Source organism: Calidris pugnax, unplaced genomic scaffold (genome assembly GCF_001431845.1).
Source record: "Calidris pugnax isolate Ruff unplaced genomic scaffold, ASM143184v1 scaffold377, whole genome shotgun sequence".
NCBI lineage: Eukaryota > Metazoa > Chordata > Aves > Charadriiformes > Scolopacidae > Calidris > Calidris pugnax.
The window spans coordinates 16,320-33,719 of record NW_015091128.1 but is presented as its reverse complement, the minus strand read 5'-3'; the positions used below and the strand labels follow the sequence as shown (position 1 = coordinate 33,719).

The following is a 17,400-nucleotide window of genomic DNA, read 5'->3' as shown; positions in this document are numbered from 1 at the left end:
CTATGTATTTTTGGCTGTTTAAATGCAATATATCAATTTAGTCAACACCTCTACTGCCATCATGTTACAGTCAACAATTCTACATTGATTCTTTCTTATTTTAACGTTCAAACATAGAGCTGAAGTAAATTCTGATAGGAAAAGATAGATTTATTATTTCCTTTTTTCCTCCTTAGTTACATACCTCAACCAGTGTAAAGTCAGATTGCTTTGCACAGCAGTCAGGGCTTACCTAACAGATCATTAGGTCTCTTACACTAACAATTTAAGTCTAAAAAATGGGAAGGGTGAACTAGGGAAAGGTATTCACCAAGTGTCCTTTTAGGATAGCCTGCATCAGAGTTTAAAATCTTGCGTATATGGTAAAATGCCTCTGAAGTGTGGTGTGTGTCAACCTGTGCTTAGCCATCCCTGGCTGGGGATGAAGGGGGAGGAATAAGACTGTGGGCAACTCCATTTGTGGAGATAGATGAGGCTCGAGACATAAAACTCATAACTGAAGTAAAAAAATATACAGGCTTCCTAGTGGTCGGATCTTGCTTCTGCCTGTAGGCCTTACTGAGATTGTTCTTTTCCCCCTTACGTCTTCAGTGGCAATTAAATTCTCAGTAAAAAGTGCTTTTTGAGCCATTTGTTGTGTCCTCCTTCACTGGCATTGGGAACTAAGGACATAGAAGTTAATTAGCACTCTAACTCTGGGCTATTCAGTTCTTCAAGTCAAATAATTGAAGTGCTGTCCGGACATCATTGGTTAAGTGTTTCAAAACATTTGTGTGGAGGATGCCTGGGGTGGGGTGAGGCAGAAACATTGGACTTCTTAAATTTAGTCTGTGCAGGTGATTATCTTTCATAGGCAATTCATCATCATTTAATGGTGTTGGGCATTGGAGAGTAGAGAAATTTAAGCTAAAAAGAACCCGAACCTTAAAATTAAATATTATTTCTATATTCACTGTACATGCAAGAATAGAAGTGACAGCTGTGCTGGTGGTGGTTGTGGATCTCATACCCGTTTTTTCTCTTCTTTTTGATACAGCCGAATTTGTGGGAGTCCTTGTCCAGCAGTGTGGCCTGATGTTATAAAATTAGCCTATTTCAACACAATGAAACCAAAGAAGCAGTATCGTCGAAAACTGAGAGAAGAGTTTGCTTTGTAAGGATGAAGAATTAGTTTTCGTCAACTGTGATAGCATTAAGTTTTCCTGGAGAATTTACAAACTTCACTGTTTTCTGGAAAATGAACATAGATAAGAGAAATGGCTTTAGGTTCTTATCCTTCCCATGCTACCCACGGAGCTTGTCTTAACCCTCATTTAATGGGAGCTTCAAGAAGAGGGTAGAGGGCCCTAAAGTTTCAGCCACCTGTCAGCTTTCACCTAAAGAAACATTTGTTTTCTGTGATTGGTACACCTGCTTGTTGTCCCCGTCCAAAAAAACAGCTCAGAGTACTTAATTGGTTTTTTTTATTAGGACAACTGGCTACAGCTAAATATGTGTCTGGTTAACATTACAGTCATAAATTCATTCAACACAGAGGAGTTATCTGAACCGTGTATTGTAAAGTACTACCATTGGACTAGCTTTGTGCAAATATCACGTGTGAAAGTTATGGAAAACAGCTGTAAGCTCATTTTAAAGGGTTTGTTCCCCTCTTTCAGTTACTGTGGGTTTCAGGAGAAGTGTATCATCCTGTTCGTATTAATGAGACTTATATCTTTAAAGCAATAGAATTATCGTCCGTGGACCACTCAAAACTGCAACTCCCTGAATTCCAAAGTGTAAAGTAACAATATAGTCTTGGCTTTAAACTGCATGGGGGGTTTGTAAGGATAATGTTGCAGGTGATTAAACCACGCAAAACAAAGCTTGGGTTATGTGCTAGCACAATAAATAAAAGGTGAGGTTCATCTCTGCCTTTTAATACCAAGTTCAAGTTGTGAGCGGGTTTTAGGCTGTAAGTTATCCAAGGATTTAATGGTTGCTTTGGAAGGGATTTGTTTATTAAAATTTTGCACACAAGTGTGTGATTCGAAATGACCACGCAAAACAAAGCTTGGGTTATGTGCTAGCACAATAAATAAAAGGTGAGGTTCATCTCTGCCTTTTAATACCAAGTTCAAGTTGTGAGCGGGTTTTAGGCTGTAAGTTATCCAAGGATTTAATGTTCTGTTGCTTTGGAAGGAATTTGTTTATTAAAATTTGGTACAGAAGTGTGTGATTCGAAATTAAAATGTGATGTTTTTCTCCATTTTGCTCTTTTGTAGCATCCCACCAGCTGCATTAGATTTATTTGATTATATGCTGGCTCTGGATCCCAGCAAGCGCTGCACAGCCGAGCAAGCTCTTCAGTGCGAGTTCCTGCGAGACGTGGAACCATCTAAAATGCCTCCTCCAGAGTAAGTGATTTCCTTCAGCAGTGGTCCTTACCTCTGTGAAATGTGAACAGATTTCATTAAGGTCCTTGTGGTTCAGTTAAAGTAGATTACTTGGTTGATACGTAGAGTTGTTTAATGGTGATTCTGCACTAAAATGGTTGTGCAGCTGAAGCGACTCTTACACCACAATAGCAGTGGTTGTGAGGATCTGTGAACTGTTTTAATTGATTATTCCTAGAACTAGTTACTGAGTTAGTACCTTTAAAAAAACCAACTGTTATATAAATGCTTCTAATGTTGAAAACCCGTCATTTCCCTTTTATCTCTTTTTATCGGTGTCTACTTTTTCCAAGGGCTTTGAGGTCCTCCATGAATCTGAATTGCCTTCTTTGATGGTAGAATGACACTGGGTATAGAATTCTGCAAAGGTACCTGAGAGTTAAAGTGAAATACCATAAATCATTTCCTGTGCCAGATGAGAATCTTGGTTTTATAGGCAGAAGTGAAATACTCTTGTGCAGGATTTTTCCTGTTAGTTTTTCTGAGAGGAAATGTATCGCGATGTCCAGCAGGGTTTTTGCAGTGATTTAATTGTCATTTTAATCAGTACAAATCATATTGGAACTGGTCGTGAGGGAAACAATGAAAAGGTATTAGAGAATCTGCAGGTTTCATTCTTCCCTCGAGATAGCTGTTGAAACATAGACCATTTAATGTTGTTTGAGTACACTGTACCTTCAAGGCAGCCTGTACTGACTGCTTTTTAATTAGTTACCAACTGGGAAAAATGTTTGCGTTTTCTCAAGACATTTTAATGAAATCTTAGATACTTACCTTTTCCATACACACTGCTGTCACTAATGCTCCTGACACATGTGGCTGTGAGCTTTCATTGCCTGAATATGATGACATACACTCTTCGAGTTTCAGAAATCAGCAATCTTAGGCTATTCACTAAAATCTCAGAGCCACTTGTACGGCATGTTGCTTATATGTCTGTTAAAATAAGTGAATGGGAAGAAGTTTGGGTTTTATCTGGGGTTTGGTAATACATCTCTTCTAGAAGCTGATATGTGGGAGTTCAAAACAAGACAGTCATTGGTGTTCTTTAAAAAATGAAGAGGAACTACACTCCTCCTGACAGAGCGTGCACAGGGAAGTGTTGACTCTTCTTCTCGAAACAACAATGCTCTGCTTTGGGAAGAAACAGCTGTTCATTCAAAGAAAGTGCCAGGGCTGACTGCAAGGACTGCAGGACCCTTCTCACAATGAGTTCTTGTTTGCTTCCAGTTGGTTTTGACTAAATACTTGGCAGGTCTTTGACCTGATACACAGAGGGAGAGAATAAAGGAAGCAGTTGTCATTAATTGCCTTTCCAGTCGCTCTTGTCACCTCTGTCACCTCATTTTTCCATGTTCCTGGGTGAGGGAACTGCTCAAACATTTATAATAATATGTAATAGGAAAATAGTAAATATAGGCACTATTTTTAGTGCCATCTGTGGGGTGGGTCTCCATGTTCCTCAAGAAATCAGAATTGGGATGCCCGCAGAGAACAGGAATAGGACAGAACTGGTGGCAGATGACTTCCTTAGGAGACTTTTGTCTCTGCTTTTATCAGTCTTAAAGGACTGGGATATCCCTTGTTCTTACTGGTATCCTAACTTTGCTAGTGTCAAGTGCTACTTTCTTTCTTATTTTTCTTTCCCCTCCCTACTTTCTTGGTTATCTGTGCCGTACAACTATGGTTTTTTATCAGAGTTAGGTCGATGGTTAGACTAGATGATCTTAAAGGTCCCTCCCAGCCTAGACAATTCTATGATTCTACAAATCATAGAATTTGTAGGTGGCCATGTTTGTTACTGTGGACAAATACTTGAACTCATTAAGCAGTTGTATTTTTACAAGCAGACAAAAGGAATTGGTCACTTGGACCCTGAAAAAAAAAAACCAAAAACAACTTTCAAATGAAAACTCTGTTATCAGTTACTCTGCAAATTCTGTTTTCTAGCAGGTGTGCAGCATTGATATTGAAGTCTTTGATTACACAAATAATTAGGCTTTCTGCCAGAGGGAGCTGTGCTTCTGAAATAGGCAATCAGTGAAGAGATTTCAGCCGGAAAAAGCAGATCTGAGATTTTGCTGGTTTTGAGTGTTTTCTGATGCCTTTCTGAGTTCCAGTAGGTTCCTCTTTCAAAAGTTACATTATGTATGATTTGAGCATTTCTTTTACAAACATGGTTTTAAAAAAAAAATTTAAAAAAGAAATTCTGGGATAAAACTGATTATCTCTAATCATTTTTTTAGTTCCAGTAGGTTCCTCTTTCAAAAGTTACATTATGTATGATTTGAGCATTTCTTTTACAAACATGGTTTGTTCCAGTAGGTTCCTCTTTCAAAAGTTACACTATGTATAATTTGAGCATTTATTTTACAAACCTGTTTTAAAAAAAAAAATTTAAAAAGGAAATTCTGGGATAAATCTGATTATCTCTAATCATTTTTTTGCAGCCTTCCTTTGTGGCAGGATTGCCACGAGCTGTGGAGTAAGAAACGCAGAAGACAGAAGCAGATGGGCATGACTGATGACTCAACAGCAGCTAAAGTCCCTAGGAAGGATCTTTCTCTAGGCATGGATGAGAGCAGAACCAACACCCCACAAGGCATGCAAACTTCTTCCCAACTCAAAACTCAGGGCAACTCTAGTGTAGCACTTGGTCAGTAATATTTTCGGTTCTTATAATTACCTTCTACTCGGATTGCACCTCTAGAAATTTTTAGATATTATTTTCACAGTACTGACATCTCCTGGATTCTTGAGGGAGGAACAGTATTGTAAGTTAAACCTTTGTTACAGAAGATTTAGCTTTGCTTTTTGGAAATTAGGTGTTCCTTTTAAGTTTTACTTAATTTTTCAATCTGGTCGGAGCAACTACCTTGCTCTGTATTTTGAGGGGATTTTATCTCTTGCTTATCTATAATTCTTCTGTAATCCCACAAGTCAGCTGCTGCTGTAAGTTCCTCATAATCTCTGTAAATTGGAGGAGCTTTATTGGTATTGATAGGCCGTTTAGAACATTTCAAATTAAACAGATGTTTAATTTGCATGTTATGTTAGTCTTCAGCTTTCCAAGTTGTTGGGGTTGAACCAGATTGTAAAAGAAGATAAGCACCAAAAAACCCACCCCAAAACCTGGTGTAACAAGAAGTAGCTACCTCTGTAGATTGCACAGCCATTAATTCTGAAATGGGTCCAGTGGAGGGCCATGAAAATGGTGAGAGGGCTGGAGCACCTCTCCTGTGAGGACAGTCTGAGAGAGTTGGGGTTGTTCAGCCTGGAGAAGAGAAGGCTCTGAGGAGACCTTGTAATGGCCTTCCAGTGTGGAAGGGGGCTCCAGGAGAGATGGGGGGGGACTCTTTATCAGGGAGTGGAGTGATAGGACAAGGGGTAATGCTTTTAAACTGAAAGAGGGGAGATTGAGATGAGATATTCGGAAGAAATTCTTCCCTGTGAGGGTGGTGAGACACTGGAACAGGTTGCTCAGAGAAGCTGTGGCTGCCCCATCCCTGGAGGGGTTCAAGACCAGGTTGGATGGGGCTTGGAGCAACCTGGTCTGGTGGGAGGTGTCCCTGCCCAGGGCAGGGGGCTGGAACTCAATGATCTTTAAGGTCCTTTCCAACCCAAACCATTTTATGATTCTAACTTAACTGAAGCATCTTGCTTGGAGACCAATTTTATGAATATAATATGAAGAGTGAAGTAATAGTTCCCTGTGTGAACACCATTTGAGGTTCTCAGCAGTCCGAATGAATACCTCATAAGTTTAATTTAGACCATTTTTGATCGTGCAAAGTGACCATAAATCCTGTGGTGCTGATAACACTAGTTCAGCTGAAGGAAAACAGGAAATGCATTCGCATGGCCTGAAAATTCTTTAATACTAACAGTCTTGAATCAACTTTTCATGTAACAGTAGAACAGAGCTCAAAATGCTCTGTGTAAAGACATACAGAAAATAGTTATTTTATCATCTTATTGCAATTTATTGCCTCTTGCTCCTGTTCATCCTGTTTCTCACTGCAAGCCAGCTGGGAGCTTCTGCCACTCTGTATGTTTAGACTAAAGTCTTGACAGCGTTTTAAAGGGTAACTTTCTGTAGCCCTTAAAATTTCCTCCCCCTTCCAAACGGAAACTCTATCGAAGTTTAAAGAGTCCAAAGGATAGTAGCTGTTTTCTCTGTGGTTTTATAACAGGTAGGCCAGTGAGAGACTACTATGTTTATTAGTTATTAATACTAACCATGGAAAATAAAGTAAACAAATAGAGAAGGAATCGTTCAGACCTAGATTGCTCTTTGCCCATATGTGCATAGAAAAATATATCTAGGTGAAAGAGAAGACAATTTAAGTTTAGAGTAGTTCAGCATAGAGGTGACTTCTTTATTAAGCAAACGCTTCTGGAAGCCATAACTCACCATAGATAATATCCTTGATAAAGCACACTGAAGAACTCTACGTACAAATGCATGCTTTAAACAAAACGGTTGCATTTGTTACTGAGCACCCCAAAAGAAGATGTTAAAACCACCTCGGATCAATTGTAATGTTCTGATTTATGAATGGGAGCCCTGGTTAATGCATTTTACAATTTAACAGGAGTTACGTAGAACTCAAAAATTATGGTAGAAACTGCCACATTTCCTAAAATACAGTTTGCTCTTGGAATGGACTTGAAACGAACCAAAGAGTATGGAATAGGTAGATTAGTTTCCCTGTTTGGCATTTTTCTGCTGAATTTTCACTGAGAGTATGAGTGACGTTTGAGTGTTGAGCATAGCATCCTCAGATGTTACAAAATCAAGTGGTAAGCATGACATCTGAGTGAGAGCCAGCAGTAGAAATTATGGGTTTTTTTCTGTATCGCCAAATAAAGTTACTTTGACATCTGAGTGAGAGCCAGCAGTAGAAATTATGGGGTTTTTCTGTATTGCCAAATAAAGGTATTTTTATATTTTTATAAGTATATCAAATCAATGATGTCCCTGGATCCTGCCTGAGTAGGTTCCAAGTGCTCGTATCCTGGTGCACATCCACAGGAAGGCTTGTGGGTTTTGCAGCACTTTCCAGCTGTGCTGCTCTTAGCCTTGCAAGGCAAATACTGAATATTTTTGTGTGTGTGACCTTTTTTTTGAAGCATAGCTTTGAATTAGTGTGCTGTGAATTAATATATTCGAGAATTAGCAAGATGGCAGGGATAGAGGAGGACAGAATGTGTTTGTGTTGGTCTGGATTAAAAAAATTCAGGGCTCTTCCAGCACACTCACACGTTTTTTAATTTAATTTTTTTAATAAATAATAAATACACACACTCTCATTTTTTAATTTTTAACTGCTTTCTTGCCTAAGTCGTCTACTCATAGGGCGTGTTGAAATTCATGCTGCTTCACTTCTCCTTTCAAAATAAACTACAGCAGTGGGTGTTTGAAACTAAGAAACTACTTTGATATTCTGACTTCCTTATTCATCATCACAACCTCCTCTTATTTGTGGCGAGCTCCCTTTCGTTGAAGAAATTGCATATTGTCACAAACCAGCATTTCCCTGCCGCTCAGTAATTGACTTCTTGTCCTTCAAATTCAGCATTTGCTTTTTGCATTTATATTGCTGGTTTCTGGGTCACCCGGAGCCTGGTCACTCGAGCAGGTGTTGGAATCCAGATGCTGAATTGGAATGGGCCAGAAAATGACTGGAAATGCGTTTTGCAGGTGCTGCTTGTTAACAGAGGGATGTGATACGTGGAAGATAGGAAATTTTGAGGGGATTGGAAATCTTAACAGCTGCCTAAAGCAGGTGGCCTTAAGCCTCAGCTTAGTTGTGTGGTGGATAATTGAGCTCCAGCGTGATGTTTCTCATCTGTCCAAGTGCGTGTGTGCACCCCTTGGAAGTCACTTTGTTGGATCTCACTCTTCCATTTCCTATAGGTACTCCCCCAAAGGCAGTTACTGTGTAAAAGCATTCCATTTCTGTGTTGTCCAAACCCATGCTTTGCCATTTGTGTCAGCCGTGCTAGATTAGTCTTACTTTTGAGTTTCTGAAATGTGCCAGTTCTAAATAATACTTAAAAAACACCTTTTTTGTCTTTAGCAAAAACAAGCACTGGACAGCAGTTAAACCAGAATGAAGTGGCAATCCTGCTAAACCTGCTACAGTCTAAAACAAGTGTTAGTTTGGCACAGTTTGCCCAAGTGTTGAATATTAAGGTAAACCCAGAGACTCAGCAGCAACTAAATAAAATAAATCTTCCTGCTGGAATTTTGTCAGCAGGTGAAAAACAGTCAGAACAACAGCAGCAGCAGCCGCCGCCGCCTCCGCCACCACTGCCGGAACAGGAGTCCCTAAAACAGCCGACCGTCACCCAACCTCCTGTACCCCCTGCTCAGCCTAAAGTTGAGACTGATGCTGCCCAGGCAGCCGTGCAGAGCGCCTTTGCTGTTCTCTTGTCCCAGTTAATAAAGGCTCAGCAAACAAAACAAAAAGATTTTGCCTCGGAGGAGAAGGAAAACGGATCGGGAAACGAAATGTCCTTACAACTCAGGCAGCCTCCAGAGCCCACCACTCCCGTCTCCGTCAACCGGGACGACGTGGAATCTCCAGCACCCGGCTACCCACATCTCATCAAGTCATTGTATACATCTGCAGGTACTGGAGGTCTTTATTGCTAATTGGGGGATACCCCCAGGTGGTGGAGACATAATGGTTTGGGGAGAAAGAGTCAACAGGTTGACTGTTAGTCTGTGTGAGTATAGGAGAGGTGATGGAATCGAGTGACGTTTGATCACATTTGATGTCTGGATCATAGAATTTGTGTCTTGCTGTAGGAGGTGCCACCCAGGCAGAGCAGAAGATGATCCCCATCCTAAGAGGTTGCACAAATGCTGGTGGTATCTCTGATGAGACAGTTACATTGTGGGGGTCATTCCGGGTGCTCGGGGTTTTCTCAGTGGTTTTTATGGTGAAGACAGTCGTCTCTAGCAAATTCTGAGATGGGATTTGCCAGTTCTTCTTGTGTGTTTAGGTGAAGCCTATTTTGGGGAGATTTTGGTTATTTTATTTTCGTTTTTAATGCTGACTAGAGCAATTGCTTAGTGTCAAATTCTTTAAGTGGTTACCTGTAACTGTTGCTAACACACGTGGTTGAAGGTTTCCATTGGGGAATGGTGATGGTTTCTTGAGTCTTCTCAAACCCTAGAGCTCTGTTGTTGATCTTACTGTTATATGGCAGTTTACGTATTGCTTGCTTAGTGTCAAATTCTTTAAGTGGTTACCCATAACTGTCGCTGACACATGTGGTTGAAGGTTTCCATCGGGGAATGGTGATGGTTTCCTGAGTCTTTTCAAACTCTAGAGCTCTGTTGTTGATCTTAGTGGATTATTGTTGTGGTTTTGTTATATGGCAGTTTACGTATTGCCCTGTGGTGTTTGCAGCTCTTGAAAGAAATATTCTAAAGTGATTTGGGGGTGTCTTTTGAGGTTTTTTTGGGTGGGTTTTTTTGTTCATGTTTTTTTTTTTTTTTAACCTTAGGTTTTGCTGTCCCTTGGTAGGGTGCCCTTTTGTCCCTCAAGACTTTTATCCCTATTTGCAAATATTTTCTGATCCCTCTTTGAATTTTTTAGTGTTTGTGTTGCTTGAGTTTTATTTTGGGTTTGTTTTGTGGTGTTTTTTTTTAAAGAACTTGTACCCTTTTTATTTAAACTGCTTGCTTGGTAATCTTGCTGCGAGGAGAAACCTGCATCAACCTCCTGAGGCAAATGAGCTGTTGCCTTCTCCAGAATAATCTGTCCGACTACCAATATGTTTAATATATTAATGAAAATTGAAGTAACAAACGGCTGTGGTGTTCCAGGAAGGAGTCCTGTCCTTTCTGGTGTTGTTATTGTATATTTTTATTCCAAAGCTTTTCTTTTTCATCTGCTTAGGTCAAGAGGATTTGGTTAGGCAGTCGGAGATGAGGCTTCTAAACCGAACACCCGAACAAGAACGCCCTCGGATCTTGCCTCCAGACCAACGTCCCCCAGAGCCACCAGAGCCTCCACCTCTCACTGACGAAGACCTTGATTATCGGACAGAGAACCAGCATTTGCCTATAAGTAACTCTTCAGGAACAGATCCTCACGCAGGGGTGAAGGCAGCTCTTCTCCAGCTGCTTGCTCAGCATCAAGCTCAGGCGACGACGGAGGAGCCGGTCCAAACGAGCGTGGATTATCAGGCTAGAGACTCCTACATGACAGGCCCAGACTACAAGGATAACTTTGGATCATCATCTTCCTTCTCCTCTGCCCATTACGGCAGCAGCGACGGAATAGGAAGCGGGTCGTCAGGAGCTTTAGAAAGGAGGAGCTTCCTTGGAAACTCGGATATTCAGTCTTTGGATAACTACAGTACTGCTTCATCTCACTCGGGTGGTGCCCCTCCTCCTCCGCCGGCCTTTTCGGAATCCTTTCCCAGCTCAGTAACTGGTTATGGAGACATTTACCTCAACGCTGGCCCCATGCTGTTCAGTGGAGATAAAGACCATAGGTTTGAGTACAGCCACGGCCCCATCCCTGTTTTGGGGAGCGGCGGCGAGGCTTCCGCGGGGCCGGAGAGCACGCACTCTTTGCCCACAAAGATGCACAACTTTAGCTACGGAAGCAATTTACAGGAAAATCCCAGTGGCATGGGCCACATGCATGGACAGACTTGGACTTCTCCTGCCCAAGGACCTGGCTATTCCCAAGGATACAGGGGACACATTAGCACATCCGCAGTGAGAGGGCGAGGCAGAGGATTACCATATTGAGTATCTGTTTTTCCTCAGGCACATCATTTTTATCTGGAAAAACTTTTTTGTTTTGTTTTGGTTTTGTTTTAGTTTTTTTTTTTTTTTTCCTAGCTGCAGTTTAAAGCAGCAATTCAACAGACTTGAATAATGTTAATTCAACAGCTTTATTTTTATGTGGAAAAGGGTCTTGCATACAGTAGGAAAAATTAAAAATGCTTAAAGCTCATGCTGTCTGAAAAAAAAACTAGATAAATTGATTGTACATGTTCACAAACTCTAGTTCTGAATTTTATTTTGTATTTTGGCAGTTTTAAGTGGTTGCTAAATTTAGGGACATCAGCTTTTTATGGCACTCTTTCAGATCTTCTGAACTATGCACATTTGTGCTTTTTTTGTAAGTTTGGACCAACTTTTATGTAAAAAAAAAATAATTTTACAACAATCAAAGCAGGGCACTGATTTATTTGGTATTTTTCTTTTTACAGAACTACCTTTAGTCAAAGGTCACTGTCAGTCTTTGCACTGCTTTCAGTGTTATTGTGGAAGGTGTACTTTGTGCTCATTTCAGATAATAAAACACAACCTTTCTCTTGATGCAAAATTTTATAAATATTTGGTCAATGTTATTTTTTTTTTTCTTTCGAGAAAAAAAAAGAATGGATGTTCTGATAAAATGTTCTCTCCATCTCCCAGGCTTGTTTATATAAAAACTGTTTTACTTGAATGGTAAGTGCCTTAACATGTAAGCTTAAGGTCTGCAAAAATTTGGAAGTACTTTATAGGTCGATACGAAAATAATACCTAAACTTAGGTAGTTAACAGGAAAATCCAGATAATTATAGGCAACTCGAATAGGTCATAACCTTGTGCTGTTTATTTCATGTGGGCCAGTTATTTAGAGACCTAATCTTACCTTGATGAAATGGTAATTTCCCCACTGAACTTGATGAGAAACAAGGAAAGCGAGGAGAAGAATGGGTAGGTTTTCCTCAGCTCCCTCTTGGAGTTGTAGTGTTTTAGTTCCTCTGCCAAATAAACTCCTTTACACGTCCTTCCCAAGTGATTAAATAGTTTTGTTTTTTGGTTTTTTTTTCTCTTAAATGTCAACAGCAGTAATTACTTTGTGTGAAAAGCTGACACTGTTCTTTTTACCGCAAGTACTGCATTAATAGGAAGTAACCAAAGGAAAAATGAGCAGTATTTAAAGCAACAGCAAAACGTTTGACACTAGTTCTAATTCTCTGTAAACTTGTGGTTGTGCCAATGAATCCAATTTTATATTCGCTATTCCACAGAACATTTAATATTGGAATCTCTCTGAACAACGGATAAAATGACTGCAGTTAAAAAAACTCTTTACCAAGAGCCACTCCTCATATTAATTACAGCTTAATTACGGCTTCCAGCATGGATTTTTTTTGGTGTTTTTGTTGTTTTTTTTTCCTTTGACAACAAGTGGTCTCTCTCCTGCAGAGAGGGGAGGTATGGTTATATTTTGCATGTACGTAAAAGAATGTTTTAAAGCCCATATTGGAAATAATTTTCCAACTGATTCTCCAGTTGACAAATCGGTACCTTATGTAACTGAGTGTTTAATTATTACTTTTTAAAAAGTAAAATTTCTACTTACACTATTACAAATGTAGTCTTGTCGGTGACTTTTTGGATTTTTTCAGAATAGAAGGCAAAGTTGTTGGTGTTTTGGTTTGGTTTTAGTTTGCAAATCCTGGTTCCTGTCTGGCTTAATGACCGCGCTGTAGAGCGTGGAGAAACTCGTTTCGCTAATTACGTAGCGATTGAGGGTCTGGGAGAGGAGAAATGGAGAGACAAGAGAGAAAGAGAGTGTTGTGCTGCTCCTGGTGTCCCTGTGAGTCTGGCAGTTGCCCTCTCCGGGCACAGCAGAGAATCCTGCCCTTGGAAAATAAAGGTGACCTGCTCAGAAACAAATACTTAACGACCCAAATAAGCCTGTGCTTAAAAAAAAAAAAACCTAAAGCTTGATGTGTGAATGTCAGTGCACTGAGTAGTTTTCCCTGAGTGAGGACACCCCCGTAGCTTTTTTTCTGCTAGTAAAATTTTCAAGGCAAAAATCATTAGTTTGGTTTAGATACAGACAGTGTCGGCTGAATCCCCCAGTGATAAACACAGATTGCCTTTTTTTTGTTTTTTTCAGAATCAAGCAAAAGACTTCCAAAGCAGTTGCTTCTTTTGTGCAGTCTGGTGTTACTCTCCTCACAGCAAAATTAGCTGCAGGTGATAATTAGCTAAAGAAAGCAGGTAAGTTCAAATGGAAGGTAGATCTTGGAGGACTAAATGATTTCACTCGCGATACAAAAATGCAGGGAAGATTTTTGTGCCTCCTACTTGCTTCCCTTTTGGAGGTAAACTTTCAAGTTATTTAGTTCACCTCCTTCAACGCAGAGAAGTCGGTCTCCTCTGCGCATCTGAAGGACTGGAGCGGTTTCCTTAGGGGCTGGCAGGACTCTGATGGGGCATTGTTCACCCAAAATCTGTTGAATGAAAAAAAAAAACAACGAACAAACAAACCACAAAACCCACAACAAACACCCCAGCAGGAGGAATCCTGACTGTGAGGAGAGAGAGAGGAGGAGGTGCCATAGACAGTTGACTTCCAGCTGAATCAGAAGTGAAACCCTGGCGCGCTGAGCAGTGACGTTGCCCCAAATTGAATTTAAGGATTACTAACCTCTGACTTGGAAGGCTTTTTTTAAATTTTTGGCCTGGGACTGTAGCCTTGGGATCATTTGGAGGGAAAGTTGATGGTATTTCCCTATATGAGAACTGGGAAGGGATCACCTTCTCTGCAACCCGGGGGGATCTTCTCAGCTCTTGGGCTGCCAGCCTTCCCTCCTGGGCAGGCGGAGGCTGCGTGTGGGGCAGGAGCTCTGCCCTCCCTCCGTGGGGCAGCCCTCGGGGTGCCTGGCAGGAGGATTCCTCCTCCAGCCCCAGAGTTACCCCTGGGCAGGTTAGGAGCTGGGGAACTGCCTGGATCTAAGGACTGTAGGTCCACGTTCGTTTGTACCAGACCTGTCTTATTATCTCTCCAAAAAAAAAATTATTTCGAATTAAATCACACGACAAGGTGCTGACGTTCATTGAGAATTTTTACCCTTTTTGGAACAAACGTCGCAGGGCAGAGCGAGCCCCCACCTCCTTTGGTGCTTCACCTCCTGTGGCTGTTGGGGTTTTTGGATGCAGCAGTAGACATTCTGGAAAAAAACTGCCTCGTTTTTTCTGTGGAGCCGTGGCTTTTTGTTCCTTCCCATTCATTCCTTGAGGTTTACATTTCCTCTGCTGCTGTTCCAAAGCGTGGAAATACAGAGACCTGGAGGCTGCATCACAAAGTAAGTGTCGTGTGTTTGTATTTCTAAAGAAACGTAGCAAAATACTCTAATCCCCCACTATGGAGTAGAAAGTACTTCATTATTTATATGAAGTGGTCTTTAGCCATACCAAGAGGAGGAAAGAGCACGACTGGACCACTGTGACCAGGACTTAAAACACTTTAGACTATTACTAAATACTTTAAAACCAGCCAAAGGAAAAGGAAGCGGCTTTTATGGTGGGATGGCTCCTTGTTACCTTTTAACAGAAGGAGCAGCGTTAGGAAAGAGGTGTAAAAAGATGTGTATTGTTAAATGTTAATATAATATTTTGGTTTTGTTTTTGGTTTGGGAAAAAATTAATTTTAAAAATGGCACACTTTTCTATTTTCTGACGTTTCCATAAGAGGGGGGCTGAGTTGAGTTGCCCTTTCTGGAAGCAGAGGCAGGAGGGCTGGCACGGCGGTCCCCAGCGATTCCCAGTGCTCGGTGCAGGAGGCAGTTTGCTCCTGGGTGAGTTTATAACAGAGAATGGTGTGGTCTGGGGTAACAGGATACCTCTTGTCTGCGGGCAAATTAGATCTCAGACCACAAATTCTCTTCCCAAGAGAGAAAAATGCTCCCGTGTTTCTTGCGTTCTTCTTTTGTGTTAATAAAACACACAAGCGTTCTTACAGACAATGCTTCTCCAGCCTGTTCCATCACGCTGGTTTTTACAGGAGGAAATTTGGGCTTTTTCCCTTCTTGATAGTTTCGGGATGTTCTGTGCACGCAGAAATGTGTCATGAGTTTAAGGAATCAGCCAGAAAAACTAAGTTGAATGCTGTATTTAAAAAATGAAATGACCTTGGGTTGGCTTCAAATCGAACTAACTTTTGCTTATCAGGGTGAAGAATGCTTTATTGCAGGAGTTATTTCAAGACAACCTAGTTGAAAATAATCAAACTGTTATGCTTCAGCTTGCTTTCTCTTTGTTATTTTAAGCCATTTGTATATAAAATGTATTGTGCGGCCTGTAAATAAAAAAATTCAAGTGAAAGCTTGAAGTCTTCCCTTGTTTTCCCTTCTCTGGTTCTCCAGTGGCATTTCGGAAGAACGTTGGGTTAAAGCGGGTTAAAGCAAGGTTCTGGCTTCAGATCATCTGCTTTTTGGTTTTTTCTTCTCCTGGATCAGCAAAGTTAATGAAAACATTTGGCATCTTTGCATAAATGTATGCTTTCATCCCAAAATGAGCCCCTTGGCATCTCTTTGGTGCTCTGAAGCACCAAAACTCCCTGCAGCACCTCCCTGATGAGGAAAGGCTCAAGGAGCTGGGACTCCTTAGCCTGGACAAGCGAAGACTGAGGGGAGACCTTATTTATGTTTATAAGTATCTAAAGGGTGAGTTGAAGGAAGTTGGAGCCGGAATCCTTTCAGTGGTTTCCAGTGACAGGACGAGGGGCAATGGGCACAAACTGGAACATGGGAAGTTCCACTCAAATATGAGAAAAAACTTCTTTATGGTGAGGGTGTCAAAGCCCTGGCAGAGACTGCCCAGGGAGGTCTTGGTGTCCCCATCTCTGGAGATCTTCAAGCCCTGCCTGGATGCTCCTGAGTGATGTGCTCTGGGCAGCCCTGCTTTGGCAGGGAGTTGGACTGGATGGTCTCTAGAGGTCCCTTCCAACTCTGACAATTCCTTGATTCCGTGAAACCCCAGGTGGGAGAGGCTGCTGCCCTCAGGGCTTCGATACCGTGTTGGTGATGGGGTCCAAAGGAGGGGTCGGTGAAGGTGCAACGGGAGGTTGCAGGCGTTTCAGAGGCGTCCTGTGACATGGGGCTGGCAGAACATGGAGCTGTAGCCCAAAGCATCTTCTCACTTTGGAGACAACGCTTTGGTGGCAGTTGCGATCAGAGCCTGGGTTTTGATTCTGGTGACCTGTGGGAGAGGCTGCTGCCCTCAGGGCTTCGATACCGTGTTGGTGATGGGGTCCAAAGGGGGGGTCGGTGAAGGTGCAACGGGAGGTTGCAGGCGTTTCAGAGGCGTCCTGTGACATGTGGCTGGCAGAACGCGGAGCTGTAGCCCAAAGCATCTTCTCACTTTGGAGACAACACTTTGGTGGTGGCTGCAATCAGAGCCTGGGTTTTGATTCCAGTGACCCTGTTCTCAGCCATTGGAATGGGCTGCCCAGGGAGGTGGTTGAGGCCCCATCCCTGAAGGTGTTCAAAAGACGGGTCGATGTGGTGCTGGGAGATCTGGTTTAGTGATGGTGTTGCTTTTTGTTTGTTGTGTGGGTGTTTATTTTTGTCAAAATTAGGTTGACGGTTGGACAAGATGATCTTTAAGGTGCCTTCCAACTTAGAAGATTCTGTGCCCCATCCAGGCCGTGTTGTGTTGGATGTTGAGTTGCACGGAGCCCATCAGACAGTTGTGTGAAACAATTTCTCCTTGTCTGCTGTTTTTCTCGTTAAACTGCTGTTGTAACTAGTGATGTGACGAAGCCGGCTCTGGTTTATGTTGGAGTAGGAACCTTCAGGGGTCTGAGAAAGGTGCTGTGGCCCTTTCATTCAGCTGTGAGGGCCCTATGGCCACCAGGCTCTGCCCAAAGGTACCAGTCACGGACTCCGGTGGGATTTCCCTGTGAATGGAGACTCTCAGCTGCAAACAACGGGGCGTGGGGTGAAAGAGGAGAGAGAGAGAGAGACAGACAGACAACTGCAGGACAACAGCCTGTGCCAACACAGAGCAAGGGAAGGTGTCTGTGAAATCGGTGGTGAGGGAGGCAGCAAACCATCTCCTCTCGCTGCCCCTTTTTAAAGCCACTTGCTCGTTACGGCTGCTTATTTGGGGCTTTTATTTATTTATATTTTTTTGTTGCCCGTG

The 17,400-nt window shown here is 41.8% G+C and overlaps 1 protein-coding gene across 1 annotated transcript in view; it reads left to right on the top strand.

Moving 5' to 3' along the window:
- The window catches only part of CDK13 (cyclin-dependent kinase 13), a 44,406-nt gene extending 28,827 nt beyond the window's left edge, over positions 1–15,579 (top strand). Inside the window, exons 10-14 of the mRNA XM_014958457.1 lie at positions 1,037–1,153; positions 2,265–2,396; positions 4,886–5,091; positions 8,519–9,073; positions 10,352–15,579. Of these exons, the coding sequence (XP_014813943.1) occupies positions 1,037–1,153; positions 2,265–2,396; positions 4,886–5,091; positions 8,519–9,073; positions 10,352–11,214 (1,873 nt within the window). The 3' untranslated portion in view covers positions 11,215–15,579. The remainder of the gene's footprint in view (positions 1–1,036; positions 1,154–2,264; positions 2,397–4,885; positions 5,092–8,518; positions 9,074–10,351) is intronic.
- Positions 15,580–17,400: the final 1,821 nt, after the last annotated feature.